The 27,221-nt window shown below is 51.1% G+C and overlaps 2 protein-coding genes and 1 long non-coding RNA gene across 10 annotated transcripts; 1 reads left to right on the forward strand and 2 right to left on the reverse strand.

Annotated features, from left to right (window-relative positions):
- Positions 1-42: 42 nt before the first annotated feature.
- Positions 43-11,796, reverse strand: CLIP3 (CAP-Gly domain containing linker protein 3). The gene is made up of 13 exons (XM_028484740.2): positions 11,631-11,796; positions 8,483-8,622; positions 8,304-8,397; positions 7,956-8,117; positions 7,443-7,561; positions 6,697-6,933; positions 4,278-4,413; positions 4,003-4,131; positions 3,219-3,362; positions 3,028-3,151; positions 2,756-2,820; positions 2,319-2,391; positions 43-1,589 (listed from the first exon to the last, which is right to left on the reverse strand). Exons 1-13 carry the CDS (start codon positions 11,794-11,796, stop codon positions 1,535-1,537), a joined length of 1,644 nt encoding a protein of 547 aa, XP_028340541.1. The 3' UTR covers positions 43-1,534.
- On the forward strand, positions 1,597-4,428 carry LOC129391850 (uncharacterized). Its single transcript, XR_008616610.1, has 3 exons — positions 1,597-1,744; positions 2,221-2,372; positions 4,341-4,428. It is a non-coding gene; the product is annotated as an uncharacterized lncRNA (long non-coding RNA).
- A 2,045-nt stretch (positions 11,797-13,841) lies between the features above and the next one.
- THAP8 (THAP domain containing 8) lies at positions 13,842-25,569 on the reverse strand. Of its 8 annotated transcripts, none has more exons than XM_028484747.1 (5): positions 25,437-25,521; positions 24,562-24,688; positions 16,598-16,790; positions 16,043-16,435; positions 13,842-14,427 (listed from the first exon to the last, which is right to left on the reverse strand). In XM_028484747.1, exons 3-5 carry the CDS (start codon positions 16,742-16,744, stop codon positions 14,287-14,289), a joined length of 681 nt encoding a protein of 226 aa, XP_028340548.1. In that variant the 5' UTR covers positions 16,745-16,790; positions 24,562-24,688; positions 25,437-25,521; the 3' UTR covers positions 13,842-14,286. The 8 variants fall into 8 exon arrangements, with proteins under 8 accessions (XP_028340548.1, XP_028340544.1, XP_028340546.1 ...); XM_028484743.1 differs by having other exon boundaries at positions 24,562-24,779; positions 25,423-25,510; XM_028484745.2 differs by having other exon boundaries at positions 25,423-25,508.
- Positions 25,570-27,221: the final 1,652 nt, after the last annotated feature.

A 27,221-nucleotide genomic window follows, 5' to 3' on the forward strand; every position in this document is an offset into this window, starting at 1 on the left:
ACCCAGCAAGGGTACAGAGGCAGGGCCGTAACTCCCTAAACACCGACCCGACACAGAGAGCCGTAGAAACGTCTTTATTGAAGGGGGTAGGGGTCATGCTGAGTTTGGGGACATGCAGTGAAGGGGCAGTCGTGAGCTGTCCTTGATTTTCAGGGCCCCAGGTCTGCCCTGGACCCCTGGGCCTTCAGGGTCTCCGTCGGGCTGTTAGTCTGGCCAGGGTACTCTGAGGTCCTTCAGGGCCAGTAACTTAGATTTGGTGTTTTGGACCTGTGACCAGAATTGTAGATTGAAAATGGGGACTCCAGGATTTGGGATCCCCTCAAGGCCTTGATGCCCCTCATGTATGAGATGGAGGCTTGAGGATTTGAGGTTCCCTTGGGGCTGGGGCTCTTGGAATTTGGGTGTCTTGAGACCCATGGACTCAGGGCATTGAAGTCCTCTGGTTTCCAGGTATGAGAATTCCTGTTTGGGGTTTCCTGGTGCCTATGAATAGGGCTTGAGGTGCCCTGGGGGCCCGGGATGCGTATTTCCTCCATCCCAGGCACAAGAACCTCCATGATTGAGGTTTCCTGGGGGCTTTTTTAAATTTGGGATTCCCTGGGGATTTGGGGATTCCATGATTTGGGGATCCTGGGAGTTAGGGCTTTGGGGGGGTCTCTTAGGGGCTCTAGGACTTGGGGGCACAGGAGAGTTAGGACATGTACTCTGGGGTTTGGGATCCTCAGAGTCCCAGAATGGGACCTCCAAATTTTGGGGTCCCCCCAAAGGGGGAAATAATTACTTTAAAAATAGAGAATTTTCTGGGAGCCTGGCCAGCACAGGTGCTGTGGGCTGCATGGGGTGGGCTTCGTACAAGGCACTGGGGGTTTCTTGAGGGTGCAGAGGATAGGAAGACTTGGGGGTCCTGTAATTAGCACTTCCAGTACTGTTTTGGTATCTGTAAATTGGGGGTGACAGTGGGCTGGTTAATGTGGGTCTCTTCTTGAAGGGGAAGAGCAGGGGGGTTCGTTAATGGAGGGAGTCTCTGCAGTGTAGGGGGTTTGGGGTGACCACGGGGGTCACAACATCTTGAGGGGACTGATATTAAATGTGGGTTTGTTACTCTTGCTCTGGAGGTGTTTCTTTCAAGGGGACTTGATGGTGGAGGCGGGGGGGGTCCTTTGTTAACAGGGAAGGGTTCTGATCCAGTGACTAGTGACTCAGGAATGTTCTGCTGTGGAGCATTATGTAGAGAAAGTCACCGTCATTTGGGGTGATGTGGAAATCTGTTATTGGGGGGGTCTGCTCTGAGGGGTTGGGACTAGCCTGAAGGTACTACACTTAGGGAATCTCTTTCTGGGTAACATAGGGTCTGTATTTGGGGGGTTATCATGAGGGAATCTGTTAATAATGGGGCCTCAGTGATCGAGGGCTGGCTAATGGGGGTCTCTATTCTGGATGTGTTACTGGGAATCTCTATCTCAGGGTGACTCGGGGGCTCCTTGTGTCAGGAGATGCTAGAGGAGGATCTGTCTCTCTCAGATGTCCAGAGCCTCTAAGACTGCATCTCTGCCCTCAGCATCCAGGGAAACCAGCAACAGAAGAGCAACCTGGGGAAGAGAACTGTGTCACACGCTGGTGCAGGATGCGGGAGCATCTGGATCCATCACCGCCCAGCTCTTCCCCAAGTGTCTGGGATTTGGCCTTTCTGGATTCTGCCTCTGTCTCTCCAGCTGTGCCCTCTCAGGCTCCCGTGGAGCGGAAGGTGTTCTGCCTCTTTTACCTGCCCCTTAAAAGTTGAAGTCACCAGGGATTTCCCTGGCGGTCCAGTGGTTAAGACTCCATGCTCACAACACAGGGGGCCCAGGTTCGATCCCTGGTCAGGGAACTAGATCCCACATGCCGCAGTGAAGATCCCGTATGCCACAACTAAGACCCGACGCAGCCAAATGTGTGTATATATATACATATATATATACGTATATATATGTATATATATATATACGTATATATATATGTGTATATATATATGTGTGTGTATATATATATGTGTATATATATATGTGTGTATATATATATGTGTATATATATATATGTGTGTATATATATATATATATGTGTGTATATATATATATGTATATATATATAGTTGAAGTCACCAGAATTCACTATGGGGCCTCACTCCCTAAAGACTGTTTCTGGGTAAGCTAACTAGTATGTTTTCCTAACCTCTATTTCCAGCCCCAACCCAGAACTCCAGACTCCCTGTGTCCAATGGCCTGGTGGATGCCTCTCCCTGAATATCCCACAGCAGAGGGGGGCCAAGGGTTGCTACGTACCTGGAGATGGAGTTCTCTGATGCGATGTCCTTTGGGGTCCGGACTGTTGTGAAGGTGCGTTTGGGCTGTGTCACTGAAGGGAAGGGCATGGTCTCAGGTGAGGGGATGATAGACCCACCTCTGTCCTCAGTATCTACCCAGACTCTTTTTCATTAATATTTATCCACGTCCCCAATATCCCCCATTCCCAATAGCCATCTAGACCTCTTGTCAATAATGTTCCCTGTGTCCTCCAAGACCTACCCATGTCCCCGGTGCCTGCTCAGAGCCTTGTCATTAACATCCCCATCCCTATAGCACCCATCCTTTTTGGGATCCTGTCTCATCATTTTCCTGGACCGTGTGTCCCCAATTAAATACTGGAGATTCTGTCACCAGCATATACCTGAGGACCACCCCCAAATCCACACTCCTCCCACAGCCAGCCCCGAACTTACTTGTCACTTGATGTACTTTTTTGGCTCCAACATTATCCCCAGGGGGGTCAGTGGATCCACCAATCCTGGGGAGACATGAGGAGTGGGAGGAGTCAGAGCCACAAGAGGCCAGGGTCTGAACAGGAGCAGAGCCCCGGGGGGCCTACGACGAAAGAGCTAGGGTGTGGGGGTCGATATCCACACTGTCCTCCTGGTCCAAGAGGAGGAGACATCCAAGAGGGGGATCAGGATTCTGGGTGGTGTCCTGAGTTGTGACCAGAGTTTGGGCTCACCTCTGAATTCGAGATGCTGGTGCAAAGACTCCATGCCGTGGGGGGCAGGTGAAGTACCGGACACCAAAGACAGAGCCATCATGCTTGCCGGTGGGCTGGTCTAGCTCTATGCCGTACCAGTAACCTGCAACAGGATAGTGTCAGGATGCCTCAAGGCCCTGCCTGCCCCCAGCCCAGATAGCTATCCTCACCTGGGGCAAAGTCTGTCTTCCCATAGAAACGCACGATCCCTTGCTTCTGGCCTGCGACGAGGACTTGGTCTCCAACCTCAGCCTTAGCTCCTTCACGCTGCTGCAGGCTGCCCAGAGACGGGGATGATGGGGGCTTCTTCTTACCTGGCGGGAAGGGGACAAGGGGTGAGGGTGAGGCCTCCAGATGCCAGCCCTGGGGGCCCCGTGTCACCCAGAAAGCCACAAGGTAGAAACTGTCCTGGCTCAAACGAGACGAGCCTTCCTCTGAAATGGGGTTGGCGGGTGGGCTTGAAAGGAAACAATCCCAGCTGCCAGAGAACTGGGGGTGGCGGCTTTGGGCCTGAGGGACAACTAAGTCAAGAACCTAGAGAACCTCAAAACTCCTTCTCAAAGTTGAGGATATTTGGGCCAAGGGAAAAGCTGAGTCTCAGAAGTCAGAAACCCAGAAACTGTCCTTTTAAAATGAAGGGGGGAGTTAGGTCTGAGGATAAATCAAGTCACTAAAGCCAGGAACCCCATAGATTCTTCCCTAAAACTGGGAGAAAACCTTTGGGTCTAAGGGGAAACTAAGTCATAGGGGGCAGGGAACACACAGGTCCTTGCAAGAACTGGGTGGGACCAGTACTGAGTCAAAGGAGAAACTGAGGCACAAAAGTCAGGAACTCAGAGGTCATCCTCTAAAATGGGAGTTTGAACCTGAGGAGAAACTGAGTCACAGAAGGTGGGCTACCCACAGAATATCCTCAAGAATGGCTCTCGTCACTCCTAGGGCTCCCCCTCTGACCTTTGTGTTCCCTGCGGCCTTTGCCTGTGACACGGGAGAAGTCCATCCGGGGAGTCCGAGGTGTGGAGGTGACAGATGAGGGAGGTGCGTCCACTGCCTTGGAGATCTTGGACACAGAGGCAAAGAGACCTGGGGGGACAGAGCCTGGGCTGGGAGTTGTCCAAGCCTCTGCCCTCTGACCCCCCCCATCACCTCCCAACCCCAGCACTCAGCAGCAGCATCAGAACTACTGAGTGGACCCCACCACCATCCTTCTGGGCCCCAGTGGGACTGACCCTGCTTGGGAGGGCAGATGAAGTACCGGACACCCCCAACACTGCCATCATTCTTGCCCTCAGGTTCATCCAGTTCCACGCCCACCCACTGGCCGCTGGCGAACTCCGTGGTCCCGCAGAACCGCAGCGTGCCCGTCTGAGGAAACAAGGGAGGATATGGCTTGGGTGCACCTTGAGAGGCCATGATAAGATCACCGGCACACAGGCAGCATGGTGGGATGGATGAGGGAGCCCCAGGCTTAAATCTCAGCTTGGACGTCACCATTCACTGGCTGTATAACTTTACTGTGCCTCAACGTCCTCATCTGCGAAATGGGAACAGAAATCTCACCCACCTTACAGGATTGTTACAGAGCTGCGCTGTCCGATGCAGTAAACGGCCACTAGCCACGTATGACAATTTAAATTAACTAAAATTAAATTAAAATATCATTTCTCCAATCATACTAGCCACATTTTAAGTGCTTAATAGCCACATGCGGCTAATGGCTACTTCACTGGACTACACAGACACAGAACATTTCCAGTCTCACAAAAAGGTCTATTGGACATGAATGCTATAGAGACATAAAAGCCCTCAGAACAGGGCCTGGTGCTGAGTAAGGGATCAGTAAGTGTTGACTATTATTATCCTGTAACTTTGGTAAAGGGACCTCACGGGGCCTCAGTTTCATTTGGAAAATGGGGATAACAATCCACCTCAGAGGCTGGTTATCTGGTGGAAACATTTTTAATATATGTGAAGTTGCTTAGCTGCAGTGAGTGTGGTTATCATCATTTGTGTGAGGCTTCTTCACTGCTCTAAGCCTCAGTTCCTTATCTATAAAATGGGCTAAATAATAGTGCCTACTTTGGAGAGTTGTGTGGGGATCAGAACAGTTCCTGGCACACAAAGAGCCAAGCCCTATTCTAAGGGCTTTACACATTTTAACTTATTTAAACCTCGAAAATAATCTTAAGAGAGAGTGGATATATGTATATACATAACTGATTCACTTTGCTGTTCAGCAGAAACTAACACAACATTGTAAATCAACTATATGACAATAAAAATTAATTTAAAAAAATAAAATAAAATAAACCTCAAACAACCCCCCTCAACTGGGTACTATCAGCTCCATTTTACAGATGAAGAAACTGATGCCCAGAGAGGTGAAATCACTGGCCCCACAGCTGGTAAGTGGCAAAGCTGAGATCTGCCTGAGCAAATCCCTGAGCCTGAGTTCATAACCACTGTGCTATGCTGCTTCTCTACAGGCAGAGATTGTTATTACATGTTTTCAGACGAAGAGTTTCACCTCTTGGGCTTCTTAGTCTTCTATATTGTAAAATGGAGAGAATCAACCCATCCTGCTTTCAAAATTGTCACACTGATTTGATTAAATCATGTACAGAAACTTTCCAGATGGGGCTGATGCATGCAAAACTCTTGATTATGAAACAAAATGTGACTTTTAGGGCTTCTCACTGTACAAAGAAACAAAATTCAAATTCACTCCAGTGGCCTGCCGGTCTGGTGAGATCCAGACCCTGCTAACGTCTCCACTTCACCCACCCTAGATAACTCCCCTCCAGTCACACTACCCCTCCCCTCCTCTGGGACTTTGTACCTGCGGTCTCCTCTGTCTCCATATTTTGCAAGGTGAGCTCCTTCCCATCTCAGCTCAGATATCACCTCCTCAGAGAAGCCTTCTCAGAAGACCTTAGCTAAAACCACCTCAGCCTTCAGCCAGGGCCAATTTATTAAATCCAAGCATTTAATGGTTTTCAAAGCCTCTGCTGCTACTGGACATTATCTTACTATGGGTATACTTTATTGACTGTCCCTTCCTCAATAGAAATGGAGTTCTATGAGGGCAGGGCTGGGGCTAACACAGGCCTTTATCCCCAAGGACAGGCTGGGTCCAGCATGGAGCCTGAGGGACACCAGGTAAATGAATCAAACTTGGAATGCTTGGATGAATGAAGATTCTCTCTGTCCTCTGGGACTTTATACCTGCTCCCCCTCCCTAAGGCCCCCTTCTCCCTTTCTTCTCCTGGCTCACTCCTCAGCATCTTCAAGTGACCAAAGTACTGACCACTCTGGGAACACAAGTGGCCCCTGGATGGGAACCACAAGGCCCAGGGGGACCCAAATGGGGCAGAGTTGCGCTCATCACTCTGCATGTGCTTCCTCATGAGCCATGACGGCTCTGGGCTGTCACTGTCAGGAGATGGATCTGTCTTCCCCTTGGACTGAGAGCTCAGCTTGGGTGGGGCACAAAGGAGACACTCACAGAACAACTGTTAGATGAAATGAATACTGTGCATGACTGGGAGGGTGGGCAGGCAAAGGGGAGAGTCTGCACTCTGCCCAAAGACCCAGCTCTGAGAGGTGAGGGCTGAGTCCTGCCCTCCCTTCCCTGCTCCAGTCCCTGACCTTCTGGCCATCCAGTAGCACGCGGTCTCCCAGGCGCAGGCCCAGTGCACTGAGCATGAGATTGCCTGGGACATTGTCATAGTTGGGTAGCGTGACCTTGGGGAGGGCGCAGGAGAGCGGCACAGCCTCCTCCAGTAGCGTCCGCAGCTCCTTGGCCACCAGCGCTGCCTCTGCCTTGTCCAGGGACATGTCCATGGGGTCTGGGACCACCTCCGCTGGCACCTGTCCCTTTCGGTTCTGGGGGCCAACAGGAAGAGAGGGAGCAAAGACTCAGCGGCATAGGCTGTACTCCCACTGAGCCCATGCCCCCAGAAACCCCGGGTCGAGGTGAGGCAGAGATGGGAGTAGGTCATACCCTGGGCCAACTTGGAAATAGGAAGGGGTGGGGCATTAAGGTACAGCCCACAGTCCCCAGGGAAGTCCACCCCTGAGACCTCAGGCTGGGGATGTCAAGTATGGAGCCAATAGGGAATGAAGGTCCCACTTCAGTGCTGTAGGTCATGCCCTCAGGGCCAAGACCCCAAGCCCAGAATGGGGCCATGTGAAGGACAAACACTGAAAATGGGCTCCTGTGGTACCGGGTTAAGGGTCCAACTGGGCCAATGCGGAATGAGAGCTTCAAGAAACTCAAGTGGTCCTGCCCCGCCCCCTCCCCCGCTCCCATCCTCTGCAGAGGCCTGCTGGCCAGAAAGCGTTTGGGGAGGAAGGAGAAGGAAGATAACAGGACTGGGCCAGGGTGGCAGTACCCGAAGCGCCGGGTTGGCGCCGTGTTCCAGCAAACATTTGGCCGCGCCCAGGCACAGGTTGGAGGCAGCGATGTGCAGGGCTGAGCCATGGTTGAAGTCACTGCATGTGGAGTTCACCACTGGGAAGTGGGTGAGAGGAGGGTTCCGGGTGAGCGCCCACAGCACCCCAGCCCTCCCGCTGCCTTCCAGCCTCCGAAGTCCACCTCTTCATGCGTCTCTTATCCCGCAGGCCCCAGGGCCCCCGGCAGACTCTGACGCAGAGCCCCACCCCTCCTCGGCCACACCCCTCCCAACCAGCTCCCGCCAGGCCCTGACGTTTTGGACCCCTGAACTCCTTCTCCCGTACCTCCCGCCTCCCGCCTTCCACCCTGGCCTCCCATGCCAGGCCCCATCAGTCGCCTTCCCCGCCTTCTCACTCGTCTCCTCCCCCACACCTGGGTACCCCCCTTCTGCTTCCAAGTCCTCCTTCCTCGCCTAGGTCCTGCCCCTCCCAGCCCGGCCCCTCCTCCTCACCTCGGGGCCGTGCACCCTTCAGTAGCACGCGCACGAGATCCGGCACGTCAAAATAGGCCGCGTAGTGAAGCGCGTTCATGTTGGTCCAGCGGCTGCGCAGGGTCACGTCTGCGCCCAGTGCCAGCAGCTGCTGCGAGAGGCGTACAGCCGCCGCGGGGTCCCCTGCGCGACAGCCCAGGTCAGCTTGGGTCCCCTCCTCCAGAGTGTGGGCCCAGGGCATGGGGAAGGCCCAGGGCTTCAGGGACTGCACTTTGGGATCTTAGGCTGTGGGTCCAGGATGGAGGTCTGAGGGCCGGGGTTCTGAGCGTGTTGGGCGTGGGAGTTAGGTTTGGGGGTTTGGACCCTCACCGACTCCGTGGGCCCCCGCCTTGCACGCATAATGGAGCAGTGTCATGTCGGTCAGCCCATCACGATCATTCACATGGCAGCCTCGACGCAGAATCTGGGAGTACCAGGGGACCAGGGAAGGTTACCCAAACATGTGAGGAACCCCTTCCTCTCCTCCCTCGCTTCCCCAGCGCTCTCACCTCATTGCCAATGACATCAATCTTGTGCTGGACTTGGGGCACCCACTGGCGCACAATGGCGAACAGCTCAGGGATGGTGGTCTGCGGGTCAAACAGAATCTCCTGGCAGGCAGGGTCGTTGGGGTCGAAGAAGGTGAAGGCTGGGGTGGTGAGAGGTCCAAGATCACCCCAGGCAAACTGTGGACTGACCCCCCTCCTTCCATCCTAAGGCAGAGGAGCTCTAGACCTTTAAAACCTCTAATGCAGAGTCTCAAACTGGTGGCACATGGGCCACAGGCATTTTCTGTGTGGCCAGCGTGAGATTTCAAAATCAGGAGGTTTCACATAAAAATGTGGATGCCTGGTGTGTCTTGAAAAATTGGAAGATCAAATAGCAGCAAACTCCACCCCATGAAACAAGAGTGTGGTAAGGAGTCTGCAAGCCCAAGGGGGCTGCTACTGCTCTAGCGCATGTTGCCCTGTCAGGGCGTGGTTTAGCCAAATCTCCAGGTTAAAGAAAATTAAAAAGCCAGAAATCATGGTTTTTAAGAAAAATCTCCCCAAATTTCAATTACTGTGCAGTCCACATAAAAGGGATCCACGGGCAGGATCCAACCTGTGGCCAGCCAAGAGGTGCCCAGAGGAACTTCCACCTCCCCCCTTTAGAGTGCTGCCCTGTAGTAACGTCAGCACCCAGCACAGGGCTGGCACAAGGCAGGAGCCCAGTGCATGTTGAATGGATGAGCAAATGAATGACCAGATGACACAGAGCCCAGGGATGTACCACATAGAAGGTGTCTCCCAGAAGCAGCCTGTGTGCTCTTTTTAAAACCCCAGTCACAGCGCAGCTCTCCTTGGCTAAGCCTGCCCTGGCTCCCATCACACTCAGAGTACAGACCCAAATCCTCACCCTGGCCCACAGGCCCTGCACAAACTGGCCTCATCTGTTCTCTGCCCTCTCCTCCTCACTCGTTCCCCTCCAGCCACACTGACCTCCTTCTGTCCTTCCAACTCGCCAGGCAAATTCCTCTCTCAGGGCTTTGTGCTTGCTGTTTTTCTTGCCTGGGCCCGTCTTCCCTGAGATCTTCCTAAGGCTTCAGAGAGGCCTCCCCAGACCACCCTGGCTAAATCAGCACCTCTGCCCTTCTTTATCTCTTGCACTTTTTCATTTCTTTAAAAATATCACTACTTAGGGACTTCCCTGGTGGCCCAGCGGTTAAGACACTGCGCTTCCTGTGCAGGGGGCCCGGGTCCGATCCCTGGTCAGGGAACTAAGATCCCCATATGCCAGACGGCATGGCCAAAAGAAAAAAAAGAAGAAAAAAATCACTACTTAACATTACTTGTTTACTCCTTCCTCCCTCCCTCTTTTCCTCTCTTTCTCTTCTTCCTCATTCTCTTCCTTTCTTGCTTGTCCCCCTCACTAGGATGTTTCCAGGCTGCCTTGTTCACTCCCTTATCCATGCAGGAGGCGCTCTGTCAGTCTAGCTGAATTAATGTACAAATTTAATAAATACACGAGTTCCTCTTGGAATCCACCTTAGCCCTCTCTCTGTCCTAGACGACATTTTCAGATTCCTTCACATTCTGTGACCAAACCCTCCTTGTTCTACAGGCAGGATTCCGGGGGACGGCGGTGCAGATACCCTAGACTCTTTGACTTCCCAGCAGGCCACAGGCCCCAGCCACATCCAGCCACATTTCCAGTGGAGATTTTCCAGTTTCCCAGGGTGGATACCCGGCCCTAGACACCCAGATAACGTTCTTATTTTTCTATCAGACTGAGGGCAACTTATGGCCTCTCTGACCCACCTCTAGTGGGTGACATGTCCACAGATGCCACCCCTCCTGCCCTGATGACGCCTACTCTCTGAACTTGGAACCTCATTTCCGAACTTACAGCTGCTGGGGATTCCCAGCCAACATCTTTTAAAAGCCTCCTCCTATATCTAATTCTGGCTGAGCTCCACTCTCTCTACCCAGTAGCCAGAGGGAGCTTTTAAAAATATAAATCAGACCTGCCCGCACCCCAAACTGCTCTCCCCCACCACCACACTTAGAATATATCCAAAGTTCTCACAGTAGCCTTTAAGGCCCTTCCGGATCTAGCCATTGCCAACCTCTCATCTCAGCTCCGATCACTCCCTAACAGCAACACCGGGATTTTCCTTCTGCTGCAAGCTCAGTCCTGCCTCAGGGTTTTTGCACTTGCTGCTTACAGCCTGGAACACTCTTTCTCCAGCTCTCCTACGGCTGATTCCTCCTCATGCTCTGGGTCTCAGCCTAAATGCCACCTCGTCAGAAAGACCCACCCTGACCACTCTGTCTCAAGGTGCTGCCCCCTAGCCATTCTCTATTATATCTCCATCTTTTATTTCTTTCATAGCATCCACTCCAATCTGAACTTATCCGATTTATATACCTGTTACTTGCTTAGTCTTGCCTTCTCTCCTGAGAGCAGGGATCATGCCTGGATTGCTCACCATTAAATCTCCATCTCCTAGCACAAGGCTTGTCACAGAGTAGTAGTGATGGATAAATAGTGCTTGGTGAATGAGTAGACACTTTCCTTTTCTCCAAGAGGCCACCCTCTCAGCTCCACATCTTCCTACCTCAGAGCCTTTACTCCTGTGGTTACCTTGCCTGGGACCCCCTTCCCCTGATCTTTTCCCTTGTTAACCCTCAATTCATCCTTGGGTCTCCCTCAAATGTTACTTCCTCAGGGAAAGCATATCTTAAAAAGCTCTTGCAGAATTCGGTTCTTAGCAAACACAATTCTCATCATGTCTTGTAATTATGTACTTATATTTTTATACTTATTTGTGTGGTTGTCATTGAGGCCTGCGAGTTCTCTTAGGCAAAGACTAGATCTGTCTTGCTCCATGCTGTGCCCCCAGTTCCTAGGTCCATAGCAGGCTTTCCAAAAATGCTTGTTTAATGACTAAATGACTGAATGATGTGTCATGAATCAAATATTATGATTATCCCAATTCCATTCTCCAATGGGTGAATGAATTAATGAAGCAGGGGGAATCCAAGGGCCATGACTCCTCCAGAACACCTTCAAATCCTCCAGAATCCTCCCACCATCTCCACCAGCAGAGTTCAGCCAAACCTCCCTGGCCACCCAAGGCTCCAGGCCATATTGCAGAGTGGGGAGGGTGGTTACCGTAGTCCTTGGGGAGGGGGGCAGGTGCCGAGGGGTGCACAACAGGCTTCTGCCGGCGCTCCTGGGTGGGGCTGGGGGGCTCTGGGACAGGCTCATCCTCCTCCTCCTCCTCTTCTCCCTCCGCCCTGAGCGGCGGGGCCATCGGGGCGGGATCTGTCTTAGTCATGGTCCTTGGTGGCACTCAGTGGGCAGGTGCAGAGTTGGGGGTGGCCTTCAGGCAAATCCTGGGGGCAGAGGTCAGCTAGAGAGGGTGCCCCACAGTCTCCGGGATCTCAGCCCCCCAGACGCTCCCCGGGCTCCGGGTGGCTCCCACACCCCCAGCTCTGGATTTGGGGCAATCATAGGGACGCCAGTCACCCATCAGAGGATGCTGGTTTGTGGGCCCAACGCCTACCACTTCCCCCAGGCCAGTCCCCCATTCTTCTCCTCCCGCGTCAGGGCCCTCAGTCTAGGCCGCCCCCTCCCCCGGTTTGTTTATCTCAGGATGCAGGATGCTTTGCCCCTCCCCTTCTCCGTGGGCCTCCCCTTTACCCATCTTACCTTGGGTGTCTGGGGCTGGAGACCAAAGCTGAAACCGGGGAAACTGGGGTAATGGGGTGCCAGTGTCTGGGGAAGTGATGGGGGAGAAGGAGACAGAGAGAAGGGGACGAGGCCCCGACGCCGACGGGGGATGGGGGTGGAGAGGGAGGGGCGCTGATGGCGCATGCGCTGTCACCCCCAACCAGGCGCGGGGGCGGAGACACTGCGAGGCTGCTTGCATTGATGAAAAGGCTGGAGGCAGCGGTGGGAAGGGTATAGACACCGAGGACGGGGAGAAGAAGAAATGGCCACGAAAAAGGATGTGAGGCATGGAGACAGAAGGAGAGAGATGAAGCAGGGACAAGGGCAAAAAGAGAGGGATGGGAAAACGGGCACAGCACTTATTGTCCATACCGCTGTGACAGCGCCTTTGCGAAGGCCTGCAAACCAGACCAGTTTGGGAAGGGGTCTCGATGTGTGGTAGTGGTGGGTGTTTTCTCTCTCTGACATATCAGACCTGACCTCTACTCCATGTCCACCCTAGACAAGGGATGTCTCAGAGGGATGATTTTGTGGAGACTCCTATAATCACTGTCATTGTCATTATCACATAGTGCTCACACAGCACTTACCCAGAGAAGTTAAGCCATTTACCCAAGGGCATACAGCAAATAGGTAATGGAGCTAAGACTTGAATCCCAGTGGCCTGGCTATAGAATCTGGGCTTTTAATCACCATGCTACATGGCTTTGGCAGTGTCTAGGGGATAAATCTGCCAATGGACTCCTCCCCCAGAAAGGCCTCCAGAAGCCAGCCCAGGGATGAGGCCTTCCTGGCCCCATCATCCTGGCTGGGCTGTCACACCTGACTGGCTGTGGCCTGCACTGTCCACAATCATCCCAGCCTGAACAGGGCTGGCTGACTTTGCCGTCCACCTCTCATCCTTCTTATGTGCAGGCCCAGTAGCTCCATTCAAGATATTTCCAGAATTTCATCCCTCACCCTAGTCCCAGGCCCTAATCCTGGTCCATCCTTCATCCTCTCCCGCCTGGACTATGGCAGCTCCCCCCAACACCCCAATATGCAGCCAGAGCGACCTATTAACACCTATCACACCAGGACCTTCCTAAGGCATCTGCTTGCTGCACCTCACTGCAGGTTAACAGCCAATGTCTCAACCACAACCCCCAAGTCCCTGTGTGAACTTCCCTGTCATCTCTCCGATCTCACCTCCTCACTCTCCCCCTCAGTCACTCCACTCTAACCACCCTGGCCTCCTCGTTCCTCCTCACCCAAGGACCTCTGCACTGGCTTTCCTTCTGCCTGGAATGCTCTTTCCCCAGATACCTGGTTCCCTTACTCCTCTCTTTTAGGCTTTCACTTATTGGTACCTTTCCAATGAGACCTCTTCTGCTCTATCTAACATTGCATCCCAACCCCACCCTCCTCACACACAAACACTCACTCCCTTCCCTGCTTCAGTGTTCGCCATAGCAACACTGTCTTCCTCCGGCTCATACCTTAGATGGTAGGGTATGTGCAGGGGCCATTCTTCTCCCTGGAACATCCAGTCCACGTGCGTTCCAGGCCAGCTCCTTCTCATCGTCAGGTGTCTGCTCAAACATTGTCTCCCTAGAGAGTCCTCCCTCCCACCCAGCCCATTACATTTTCATTCAGTCTTTATGGCACTTATCACAACCTGAAATTATACTGTTTATTAATTTACTAGTTCATCTTCTGCTCAAGCAGAAAGTGAGCACCACGAGGACAGGACTTTTGTCACCTGTGTTCACTGCTGTATCCCCAGCTTGGCACCAGGCTTGGCGAAGTGTACGAGGGGCTCTTCAGAACCAGGTACAACTCTCTCCAAACAAACAACCCTTGCTCTGCTCTGAGAATGTTTTACTGACCGCAAAAATTGAAGGTGGGGTTGGGACCTGGTTCCCAGGGTAATCACTGCTGACAGGGGTCTTGGGCCCAGGTCAGCCCTAAGGTTTAAGGGGTCCCTAAGAGGAGGTGGGGGGAGCCAGGCCCCTGAGGGAGGCACTGCTATGCCCCAGGCATGGGTCATGGGGCTGGGCCAAGCCCACGTTTGATGCATCTCTCTTCCTCTGTCTTCCATCATCTGCCCTGGTCCTTATGCACTGGGAGTCTGAGTGTCCAGGAGCTCAGGCTTGGCGTCCAGGGTGGGCGATGCAGGACCTTGGGCAAGGACCACAGCTATGTCAGGCCCTCCACAGATGATGGTGAAGGCTTGGGATTCCTCAGGTCCAGGGAGCTGGGCCGTCCCAGGCAAAGAAGTAGTAGAGATGGAGGACACAGGGGAATGAGGGGAGTGAGGGGAGGGAAGGAGGGAAGGAAAAAGTGGGGGCAGGGGGAGAAATGGTGAGGAACAGGGAGGTAGAGGTGGGAGGGGGGTGTCAGGAGACAGAGAGAGATATGGGCAGAGATGTGAGGAGAGAGATGTGAGAACCAGAGAGATATTCATGAGGGTATAAAGAGGTATGGGGAAACAGGAAGAGATGTGGGGGAAGAGAGACATGGAGAGACAGATATGGGGGGTGGGAGAAATGTAGGGGCAGGGAGACAGGGACATGGATATGGGGGATAAAGATGCAGATGAAGAGAGACATGGGAAGTAGGGAGATAGATGGGATGACAGAGACATAGGGGGCAGAAAGGCAAAGATGAATGTGGGAGAGAGAGGAAGAGATTGAGAGACAGGGATGGAATGGGGGCAGGGGAGGCAGAGAGAGACACTGTCAGTCCAGGGGCCCTGGCAGGCTCCATGAAGAGCCGCAGGCCTGAGTCTGTTATGTCCTTGCCCCCGCCCACCCCCCGTATGTCCCTCTTTTGCTCCAGCATGGTTCAGGCCACAGTCTCAAACATAAAGCCTCCGGGGACAGCCACTGCAGCTCTAGCTGACTGCTACTATCTGGGGATGTGAACCCAGTGCTGCTAGATCTGCTGAGCCTTCAGGAAAGACCAGAAAATATTTTACAGCATTACTGAGGCCAAAAGAATAATATCTGTGGGCCAGGCCCAACCCACTGGCTGTCAGGTTGAGACACCTTAGCTACAGAGGTACCTCAGGGGCTTTCTGAAACCCCCTCCCACCTCCCTTGTCCAGGCAGGAACAAGGGCCCTGGGACCTCAAGCTTGACCCTGGGGTTTTAAGCAGGAAAAAGGCCTGGTCAAATTTTGATTTTTAAAGACATGATCCCCTCGGGAATTCCTTGGTGGTGCAGTGGTTAGGACTCTGTGCTTCCACTGCAGGAGGCACGGATTCGATCCCTGGTCGGGGAACTAAGACCTCACAAGCCGCGTGGCGTGGCCAAATAAAAAAAGACATGATCCCCTCCACTCCCCATGCCAGAAAATACTCAGCAGTAAAACATAGGGGCAAAAGGGCCTAGATAGGGCCTGGGAGACTCTAGTATAGAGTTGCAAACTCAAGCTCTATAGGGGACAGGCAGGGAGCTCTCCCACAGAGGAGCACAGGCCTCCTCTGGGGCCAGACACCTGGGTTTGAATCCTGGCTCTGCAACTTACTGACTGCCTGGCTTTGGGCAAAGTTACTGGACCACTCTGTGCTTCAGTTTTTTCATATGGAAAATGGGGACAAGAGCAGTTTCAATATCAAGGTCATAGTGAGTTTTCAATAAGTTATTAACTCTGTGTCTAGAAGAGAGTAAGGGCTGCTTAAATATTATAATATTATTAATAAATGGAGCAGCCACTACTCAGCTCCCACCGATAGTTGCTTGGCATTGCCAGACTGATTTTTTTCAAGCCAGAAATTTGGAAACACGGGTGAAATGTTCTGACTTTCAACTCTGGACTCTAGTTTAGCCGAAAGCACACCCACTGTGTGGGCCAAGCAGGACACTCACCGCGCGCAGCCGGCCCCGGTGTGCCGGCGCCAGCAGGCTCTCCGCGCACAGCTGCTTCGCCAGCTGTTCCAGAGCCCGCAGCCGCGCCTGGTGCCGCTCATGGCGCCGCTGAAGCCTCCGCACCCGCCGCTGCAGCGCTCCCAGCGCCGCGCCCAGCCCGGGCCGGGGGTGCTGGGCCGACCCTCCAGGGCGCGGCCCCGTGGGAACCGGCGGAAGCGGCAGGGGAGTCAGGAACACTGCGGCTGGGACCTCGGGGCCCCCGGATGCTGGCCCCAGCACCACAAGCGGTACGGGGCCAGGGGCCGGGACGGCTGGGCCAGGGGACAGGGACGTGGCCTCCTGTGGAGTTGGAGACACGACTGGTTTCTCGGTGCTTCGGGAATTCGTCTGCCTCTGGAAGACAAGGCAAGGGATGGGGGATGGAGGACATCAGGGCCGGACTCCAAGGTAAAATTCCTCAGGAGTGGAGGGCTGAGAGTCAGCCTGCAGGAGGGACCTCCCTCAGAGGGGAGGGCGGGGGATCAGACTCCAGCAATGGGACTCTCCTGAGCTCACCTTGGCGGGCGGGGCTCCGGAGAAGACGGAGGGCACAGCATCCGGCCGCAGGTAGCGCACGCCCCAGCGCCACTGGAAGCAAGAGGGGGCGAAGTGCTCGCTGCACAGGTGCTGGTGGCAGCTAGGCACCCAGTGCTCACGCCCCATATGCCTCAGCCAGGCCTGCAGCCGGGGGCCATCCTTCAGGGGGAACCTGCCGGGGGGTGGGGTCAGCGAGATCAGGTCCCACCCCACCCCTCCCTGAGGATATGCACACCCAGAGGTCCCTGAGCTCCAAACCTCTGCCTCCCCTGGGCCAGAATCTGGCCCTGCCTCCCAACCAGGCTCTCAACCTCCTACTCCCATCCAGTTCTTCAGGCTCCACCTTTTAAACACCCAGCAGCAGCCCACCTCTCCCACCTCTGCTGATCCTCCCATCCAGCCTCCAGCCTCCCCTGGCTGGGTTTTTGCAACAGTCTCCTTCCTGGTCTCTTTGCCCACTGTCACTCTCCCTTCCCCTCCAGTCTGTTCCTCCATATGAATCTCAGGAGGCAGTTTACAAAATCGGACCAATCTAGAATGTGGGAGATCCCATATTCATGGGGGTAGGGATGGGATTATAGATTTAAAGAGATTTAAGAAACATCAGATGTGGACTTTGTCTGCAAAGACAGATGTGGACTTTGTCTGCAACAAACCATTCTGTAAAAAGACAATACAGTTGGGGGAAACTGAACATGAATTGAGTATTAGATAATTGTAAGAAGTTAATTTTGCTAGGTGTGATAATTATATTGGTTTAACCTTCTAAAATAGTCATCTGTTGGAAAAATATTCTGAAATATTTATGGATAAAAGACCTAATGTCTGGAATTTACTTTAAAATACTGCATTAAAGATGTACATGGGAGGAAGGTGGATGAAAAACATTAGCAAAATGTTGACAACTGGTATAACTCAGTGATAGATACATGAGAATTCATTTAAACAACTCTATTTTTTGTGTATGCTTGAAAACATGTTAAAAAGTTTTTAAACAACTTAACAACAACATCAAATAACCCGATTAAAAAAACGGGGAAAGGACTTGAATAGACATTTCTCCAAAGAAGATACAAATGGCCAACCAGCATATGAAAAGATGCTCAACATCATTTATCATTAGGAAAATGCCAAACAAAACCACAAGATATCACCTCATAACCATTAGAATGACTACTATACAAAAACAAACAAACACAAAATAACAAGTGTTGGCAAGGATAAGCAGAAACTGGAACCCTGTGCACAGCTGGTGGGAATGTAAAATGGAGCAGCCTCTATGTATGTATGGCTGTTCCTCAAAAAATTGAAAATAGAATTACCATATGATCCAACAATCCCTCTTCTGGATACAGACCCCCTAAAAATTGAAAGCAGAGTCTCAAAGAGATATGTGCATACTCATGTGCATAATAGCATTATTTACAATAGCCAAAAGCTGGAAGAAACCCAAGGGTCCATCAACAAATGAATGGATTAGCAAAAGGTGGTATATACATACAATGAAATATTATTCAGCCTTAAAAAGGAAAGAAATTCTGACACATACTATAACATGGATGAATTTTGAGTACATCACGGTAAGTGAAATGAACCAGTCACAAAAAACCCAAATACTGTATGATTCCACTTATATGGGGTATCTGAAGTAGTCAAATTCAGGGAAACAGAAAGTAGAATGGTGGTTGCCAGGGGCTGCGGGGAGGGGGAGGGAAATTGGGAGTTCTTGTTCAATGGGTATAGAGTTTCAGTTTGGCAAGATGAAGAAGTTCTGGAGGGACTTCCCTGGTGGTGCAGTGGTTAAGAATCTGCCTACCGATGCAGGGGACATGGGTTCGATCCCTGGTCCGGGAAGATCCCACATGCCACGGAGCAACTAAGCGTGTGCGCCACAGCTACTAAGCCTGCACTCCAGAGCCCATGAGCCACAACTACTGAGCCTGCGTGCTACAACTACTGAAGCCCGCGTGCCTAGAGCCCGTGCTCTGCAACAAGAGAAGCCACTGCAATCAGAGGCCCGCACACCGCAAGGAAGAGTAGCCCCCGCTCACCGCAACTAGAGAAATCCCGTGCACAGCAATGAAGACCCAATGCAGCCAAAAATAAATAAATAAATTTGCCACTGCAATCAGAGGCCTGCACACCGCAAGGAAGAGTAGCCCCCGCTCACCGCAACTAGAGAAATCCCGTGCACAGCAATGAAGACCCAATGCAGCCAAAAATAAATAAATAAATTTTCTTAAAAAAAGAAAGAAAAAGTTCTGGAGATTGGTTGCTCAACAATGTGAACATGCTTAATACTACTGAATTTAAAGACGGTTAGAGGGGAGATTTTATGTTATGTGTATTTTACCACAATTAAAAATTTTTTTAATTTTAAAGTTTTTTTTTAATGAATTAAATAAAAGCTTTCCCAGTGGGAGTGGATAGGGATTATCTGATAAGGCACCCTCTACAGGTGCCCAACTACTTCTGTGTCCATTAGAAGTAGTGCCACCCATTAACTGGTGCCACTGTCCCCAACGTCTCTTTTTGCCCTCTTTTATAGCAATACACTTTCTATTTAGACCTGGGCTCAAGACTGTCCACAATAAAGACCTCATTTCCCAGCTTCACTTGCAGCTAGAGGTGGCCACATGATTAAGTTCCGGCCAGTTTGTTCTGAGGGAGCTGCCAGAAACTGTGAAACATTAAAGGTTTATTTTAAGCTGCTAAATGTTGGGATAGTTTGTTATGGAGCATTAGATAACTAATACAGTCAGTCATCCACATCCCACCTTCACAATGTCTTCCATATCTGTGACATTATTTACTTAATATTTTTCTTAAAATTGACCAACTTAAGTATTAAACGAAGATACCTAAAAGAGAAACTTTAAACCACAATTGAAAATGGAAAACCAGTATCAATTCCATAAATAGGAGTTAACCATAAAAACACCTGATACCTTTACTTGCTAAGGGCTATAAGGTCTGCTCTCTCTTTGTTAAAAAGGAAGAGTGGGCTTCCCTGGTGGCGCAGTGGTTGGGAGTCTGCCTGCCGATGCAGGGGACACGGGTTCGTGCCCCGGTCCAGGAAGATCCCACATGCCGCGGAGCGGCTAGGCCCGTGAGCCATGGCCACTGAGCCTGTGCGTCCGGAGCCTGTGCTCTGCAACGGGAGAGGCCACAACAGTGAACAGTGAGAGGCCCGCGTACCGCAAAAAAAAAAAAAAAAAAAAAAAAAAAAAAAAAAAAAAGGAAGAGTAAGGAGTGTTAGAGGGTGGGAGGCAATCCCATCCATATGAGACAGGACAAATAAACTCAGGCATATGCACACAAAAGAATACCATGCAGCTCTAAAATAGGCTGAAGGCACTGTATGAACTGATATGCTATTGTCAGGCATATATTATGTGAAAAAAGCAAGGTTCCAAATAGAGTATATCAGCTTTTAGTAATTGTGGCAGCCTGAATAACGGTCCCCCAAAAGACATCCATGTCCTAATCCCCGGAGCCTGTGAATGTTGCATTTCATGACAAAAGATGTGATTAAGTTAAGGATCTTGAGATGGGGAAAATTATCCTACATCATCCGGGTTAGCCCTAAAAGCAGTTGCCAGTATTCTTATAAGAGGGAAGCAGAAGAACATATTACCACAGATAAAAGAGGAGACGCAATGTGACGACAGAAGCAGAGATTGGAGTGATGTGGCCAAAAGCCAAGGAATGTCTGCGGACACCAGAAACTGGAAGATGCAAGGAACAGATTTTCCCCTAGAGCCTCCTGGGGAATGCAGCCCTGCTGACACCTTGATTTTTGGCCCAGTAAAACCGATCTGGATTGTGAGAGAATAATTCCTATTGTTTTAAGCCACCAGCAGTTTGTAACAGCAGCCATAGGAAACTAACAAAGTAATAAAGGGGGAAACAAGAACATATGTTCAGATTTGCTTGCATTTGCATAAAGAAACACTGGGAAAGACACATAAGAAAGTAAAGAGGCCACCAGTGGGGAGGAGGTGGATAGGATGGACAGAGGTTGTTGGTGGGGAGCAAAGGAAGACTTCTCAGGCAAAAGGCAGACAGAGAGGGAAGTGGGGGATAGCTGGTGAATGAGGACAGAAGGGCTGACTCAGAGGAGAGCGTGGCATCCAAAGAGCAGAACCCCAGGGCACAGAGCCAGGAACTCTGGCTGCTGCAGTTCCTTCACCCTCAATCTGGGATCCAAATGTTCTCACCAGCCTCCTTCTGCCTGGACACGAACATGAAATCCCTTGTACCAGCACTTCCCACCTACTCCTGGGCAGAGACTGCCAACTGATTACTCCACGTCCACTCTCTTCTTCCTTACTAACAAACTCCAACTTTTTTGAGGCCATAATGTGCCCTGTTAGATGACTGTCTCCCAGGTTCTTTTGCAGTAGGTGGGCCATGTAACTAAGTTCTGGCCAATACTTTCATGTTGGGTGAGACATCCAGGATGGTAACCTTAAATGTGAGAGGGTTCTCAAATGGAATCAGAAGCAGCTCAAGGCGAAAAGGAGGAAAGTAATATCATAGAAAACCTCTTCCTAATTTGGTCTTGTTTTTATTCTCTTTTGTTCCTCTAGATGGCAACATTTATGATAGGAAATGTCCCTCTCTAAAATTCTACCTTAAGTGCACAGTCAGTGTCCTCCTTTTTTTTATAGAATATTTTAGTCTTGTTGGCCATTCTATCTACAACACTGCTAGAAGTTCTTCTTTTCTTCCTTACTAACATAACTCAAAATGTCTTCAGGGTGGTTAACTGCCCAGCAAAAGACTACATTTCCCAAGCTCCTTTGCAGTTGGGGGGGTGACCAATGATGAAGAACCTACCGTTGAGTGGGATTTCTGAGAAGGCTTTGTAAAGGGGACCAGCTCAGTTTAGAGTTGTGTCTCTTTTGCTCTTCGTCCCTTCTCTTTTCTCCCTACCAGAAATGGTTGGGCATGATGGCTGAGGTACTTGGCAGCCACTGGATGGATATGAAAGATGGGACCCTCATCCCTGATGATTGTGGAACTGCCACACCAGTGCTCTTCTGCCAACCTCTGTACTTGCTTCATGTGAGAGAAAAATAAACCTTGAGGTAGACTATATTATTGTTCAAGACATTTGCTGCCATTCCCCACACGAAGATACACGTTTCCACTCTACTGACCTGACGCTTGCCATAGACTTGCTGTGGCCAAAGAAGTAAAAGTGATAATGGGCCACTGCTAAATATACAATTTACCAGGAGCCATTCAGTGATTCTCCCCACTTTCTCTTTTCTCCCTCCCACAAGACCACCAATATTCCAGGTAGGGGAGGCTCCTTCAGCCTGAATCCCCAATTAAGATACAGTAGAGAAGGGCCACAAATGGCCTACAAAGGACATTAGTGTGAGTGAGGAATAAACCTTTGCTGTGGTAAGCCACTGAGATTCTGTGAGTTTGTTACTGTAGCATATAACCCAAACACGCTGATTCCTATAGACCCCATAATTTGGTAAAGCCACTATTATTTCAGGACTTTGTTACTGCCAGACAGATGCAATTCCTACCTGTTAGACACCTCCCCCTGCCATTAGAGAAGACTGTCATTTGTTCCTGAAAGGGCCTAAATCACAACTAATGAATGTTTCCTTTGGCACCCAGGCAGGAATTTCGAGTTACTTCCTAGCAGCCACTTCCCTCAGTGTTTCACCTTGTTCCTTCCTAGCATCCATGCCCTCTCTTGAATCTCCTTTGGAGACTGCTCCTCACCAAACTCTTAGCTAAATGGCTTCTTCAAGAGTGACTCACGGATGGACCTTGAGGTGGGAATGGGTCAGCCTGTGTGAGGAACAGCCTGGCAGCCACTGGTGGGATTTAAACAACACAGACATGAACTGATTTTTATACGGTCGCCTGGCTGCTATGCACAGTTCTCACTGTTCTCCTTATTATTATGTGTGAAGCACTTAGAACAGTACCTGGCATACAGTAAGTGCTCTTTAAGCAAGTTATTGTCATCGCTGTAAGGGAAGCAAGCGTAGAAGTAGGGAGACCAGCAAGCATCTATCACAGCGTCTCATTAAGAAATGATGGGGACTTCCCCGGTGGTCCAATGGGTAAGACTCCGCGCTCCCAATGCAGGGGGCCCGGGTTCGATCCCTGATCAGGGAACTAGATCCCATATGCATGCCGCAATTAGGAAGTCCACATGCTGCAACTAAGAAGTCCATGTGCCACAACTAAAGATCCCACATGCCACAACTAAATATCCCGCATGCCGCAACTAAGACCCAGCACAGCCAAAATAAATAAAGAAAGACATATTAAAAAAAAGAAAGAAAGAAATGATGGCAGCCTGGGCTATGCTGTGACAGCAGAGGTGATAAGAAGTGGTCAGACTAGGAATGTGGTGGGTTTTCTTTCTTTCCTTATTTCCTAATAGTTTAGTGAGGATTCTGTCATTTGCCTTTATAACTGTATTGCCAAGGAGCTAGGGTTTTTGTTGTGATTGCTGCAGGATGGGACTGTTTTGGAGGGTAGAGTCAAAGGATGGATTAATGGACTAGATTGGGGGCAGTGGTGCTGAAGAAAAGAAAGGATCAAGTTGTGTCCTCAGTTCTTCAATGATTGACCCCACACCTATCCATGAGCTCTGTCAGGGCAGGAACAAGATCTGTCAGAGTCCTTTGTGTCCAGCAGGAGCTTACTTACTACAGGAGACACTCGGAGTTGCTGACTTAATAAACGATGTCAGAGTGATATATATTAAAAAGCAAGTCTGGACATACTGATTTAGGTTCAAAAACTCCTCTGCCCTCCACCTACCCTGAACCAGGGTCCCTCAAGGGATGGCTGGGACATGGCATTCTGAGTTTCCTGAGGAGCCCATCTGAAATGCATTCATCAAATTCATCCAACAGATATTTACTGAGCACCCACTATGTGCCAGGCACTGTTCTAGGTGGTGGGGACACAACAGGGAATAAGACAGAAAAAAATCCCTGCCTTCATGGAGCTGACATTCTAGTGGAGGAGCCAATAAATGAATATATCAAATACGTGGTATGCCAGAAAGTGGTAAATGTTAAAGGGAAAAATAAAGCAGGAGGCAAATAGGGAGAATATGTATGTACTGGGGGAGGGTTATCATTTTACAGAGTGGTGGTCATAAAGGGAAGATCTTTCCAGGCAGAGGGAACAGCACAGGCTGTTCAGAACAGGGAAAGGCCCTGGGGCAACAATGTGCCTGGCATGCTAGAGGTACATCGAATAAGCCAGTGACACTGGAGCAGAGTTAAGTAAGGGACAGGAGGGAGGAGATGAGGTCAGACAGAGAGTGGGGATCCAGCTCCTGTAGGGCTTTGTAGGCCTGTTCTCTGCCTGCTCCAGCCTCACCTTCTTGACTTTACAGAGTCAGGTGGGAGCTGGGGAGGGGATCTGAGCCCTGAACAGACTGTGGGAGCAGGTTGACAAATGGAGAGGCTACTAAAATAGTGCAGTCATGCAGTCGGGAGGTGACAGTGGCCAACACCAGGGTGGGGGCAAGGAAGGAGGTTAGAAGTGGTAAATTCTTGATAGACTTTAAAGGGAGAGCCAACAGGATTTGCTAATGGGCTGGATGAGGAATGTGTCCTGGCCCACTTAGACTAAGTCCACCAGGGACAAACCTGTAGTCTAGGGAAGTCAGGTTTATTTACCACAGCAATAAGGGAACTGTACACCAGAGATACTGTGGGGAGTTTCATCAAACAGAGGAAAATAATTATTATTTGGGTTTGGTGAATGGGGGAAATTTAGGTGAAATGTAAGTGAAACAGTGTTTGGATAGGCTCAAAGCAAAGCAGAACTGTGTGTAAAGGGATCAGTATCAGACCTGGATTACAAAGTGGGCCCAGGGTCTGTCTCCTTGGAAGCAATAAAGTTTGGATAGATGTGGAATACTGTGTCCAGAAACCCCTTACCTGAAGCTCTGTACCTGGATTGTAAATCAAGGTTGCTTCTCTGTGTCAAAGTGACTCAACTTCTCCAAACCTTAAGTAAGATGTTTCATTCTTACTGATGTAATTTCAAACAGCAGTTTGTGATGGCCTACGATTTTAGAGAACAAAGCTTCCTAGTAAGAAAACAGCAGTCACTCAAAAGAAGGGGAGTTTTGTCACTTTACATCTGCAGCACATCCCTGAGAAAAATATAGAAAATTTTTTTTCCTATTAACTCTTCAGCTAGCTTTTCCCGTGTCTGTCATTCCAGCCAAATAAATAAGAAGGCAGGTTTTTTTGTTGTTATTGGGGGGTTTTTGTTTTACAGTTCAAGCTAATTTTTACTTTCTCAAGTGTGAGAAAAGAGAAGAAGTAAAGATGACTCTAAGGGTTTCTAGCCTGAAAGACGGTAAGGATGGAAAGCTATTAACTAGGATAGGAAAGGCTATGGGAGGTTTTAGGAGAGACAAAATCAGGAGCTTGGTTTCGGATGTTTTGAGTTTGAGATGCCTCAAATCCGTGGGGATGGCGAGTGGGCAACTGTAGGCTCTTTCTGAGCCTGGACCAACCTCACTTCTGTCTAAAAAGCCCTCCCATTCCTCCGCTCGCCCCGTTCACTACCTGCAGTTAATCGTCTACCTCTGCTGTTTCACACATCTGCACCTTTACATGTGCGGTGTTTACTGTTAGTGAAACACTGGGAATACGGTCTCTTCAACCTGCTAACCCTGCTTTCAGACACCCGCAAGATGAACTAGGTCCCCCTCACTGAGGCATTTACCCTCTGGCCCGCCCCCACAGGGCCCCGCCTCCCTGCAAGCCCCGCCCCTCGCTTGTGCTCACTTGTAGAAGCTCACCGGGCGGTTGTCCGCGCCCAGTTGGCCCGCATTGTTGGAGCAGTTCGGAGCCCGGCAGTACTTGGGCATGGCTGTCCAACCCAACTGGGTTTTGCCCGGTCTGAAGACGCACTTTGGTCCTCGCCGGGCGCCGCCGAACCCCGCCCCGCCCGCGCTCTTGCAGCGTGCCTGACGTATGGGGCCTCGTCACGTGCCTGCGTACTGCGCGCCAGGCCGCGTTACCACAGCTACGCCCTCATCACGTGGCAAAAGGAGAAAAGCGAGAATGTCTGCGCAAAGCCTGCTCTTAGTGCCGGACCTCATCACATGATAGGGGAGAGGTGGCGTCAAGGCGTTTCTGAGTCTGCGCCAACTGCGTCTTTTCGGTTCCACCCTACGCTTACATCCGGGCGACTGCCACTGCGCGGATAGTCGCCCTTGGTGGGGGTGCGGGGGCAGCAAAAAGCGAGGCGAGGAGGCTTTGGCATTAGCCTCGTAAAAGTTAAAACCTGATATTTAGTGAATGATGAAAACAGACGGGATTGAAAAAAAACTCCACAACGCTCGATCAAGCATCAAGCTGAGGAGCCGTGGCTCCACCCTGCCAGACCCTCCGCTCCGCCTCTTAGCTCTCATTGGTCAAAAGCTCCGCCTGGCAACCCTGAGATTGGCCAGACCGGCAGCCGGCCGCGTCCAATGGGCGGCGGCGCCGGCTTTCCCGCGGCTGTTCGCTGTTCGGTGGCGGTTGAGGGGTGTAACGGTCGCCGGGCTCCGGAGCGATGATGGCGGCCTTGGGGCCCGGAGGCTACGCGCGGAACGATGCAGCCGAGAAGTTGCCATCCATCATGGCGGGAGTTCCGGCGCGGAGGGCCCAGTCCTCCCCGCCCCCCGTTCCACCGCTCTGCCTCCGGCGGCGGACGAGACTCTCGGCGGCGCCTGAGGACACGGTGCAGAACCGGGTGAGGAGCTGCTTGCCTTGCGCGTCTCAGTTCCAGGTTCCCCTGGGTCTCCCTTGGTCCCGCCCTTAGATCTTTGGCCCCGCCTCTCAGCCCCTGGTTGGTACCCCCTCTAGCTGCTCTCTGACCCGACTAGTCCTCTAAACCCCGCCCCCTTAGCCAAGGCTCATCCCACTGCCCTGTCTCCTCCTTTCTCGGGTCGTGCCCGTCGTTCCTACTCCACCTTCTCAAACTCTGGCCCCACCCTTAGCCCTTGGAGCGTTGCCAGGGTTCCTCCCTGGCCCTGTACCTTGGAGCGCATTTTAGTTTTGCTAATCACCTCCTAGTTCTGTTTATCCCTTTAGTTACCTTTAGACGTATCTCTGGGCCCTTCCACTTTTGTTGACCTCACCCCCCTCTTGGTCTTTAGAGTCCCTACCAGGGTTCAGTCCCGAGTCCTACTTGTTCCAACTCTTTCTCAGCTCTAGCCTGCCTTCCTTCATCCCCTGCCTTCTCTTTCCTTCTTTTTTACCAAGGTGGGATTCTTAGTCCATATATTCACCCTAAATTATGGACAGGATGTGAGTAATATTTGTAAAATCTCAGCAGCACTGCCGGAGGTAGGGAGACGGCGTGTAGAACAGCTCCTTAAATCCTGAGACACAGAAACAAAGGTTTTAGAGTAGGTAGAAGAAATTCCAGTAGCACAGAAGCAATTTAAAAAACTGTTTTCCAGGGCTTCCCTGGTGGCGCAGTGGTTGAGAGTCCGCCTGCCGATGCAGGGGACACGGGTTCGTGCCCCGGTCCGGGAAGATCCCACATGCCGCGGAGCGGCTGGGCCCGTGAGCCATGGCCGCTGAGCCTGCGCGTC

The sequence above is a fragment of the Physeter macrocephalus genome, unplaced genomic scaffold (genome assembly GCF_002837175.3).
Source record: "Physeter macrocephalus isolate SW-GA unplaced genomic scaffold, ASM283717v5 random_225, whole genome shotgun sequence".
Classification (NCBI taxonomy): Eukaryota; Metazoa; Chordata; class Mammalia; order Artiodactyla; family Physeteridae; genus Physeter; species Physeter macrocephalus.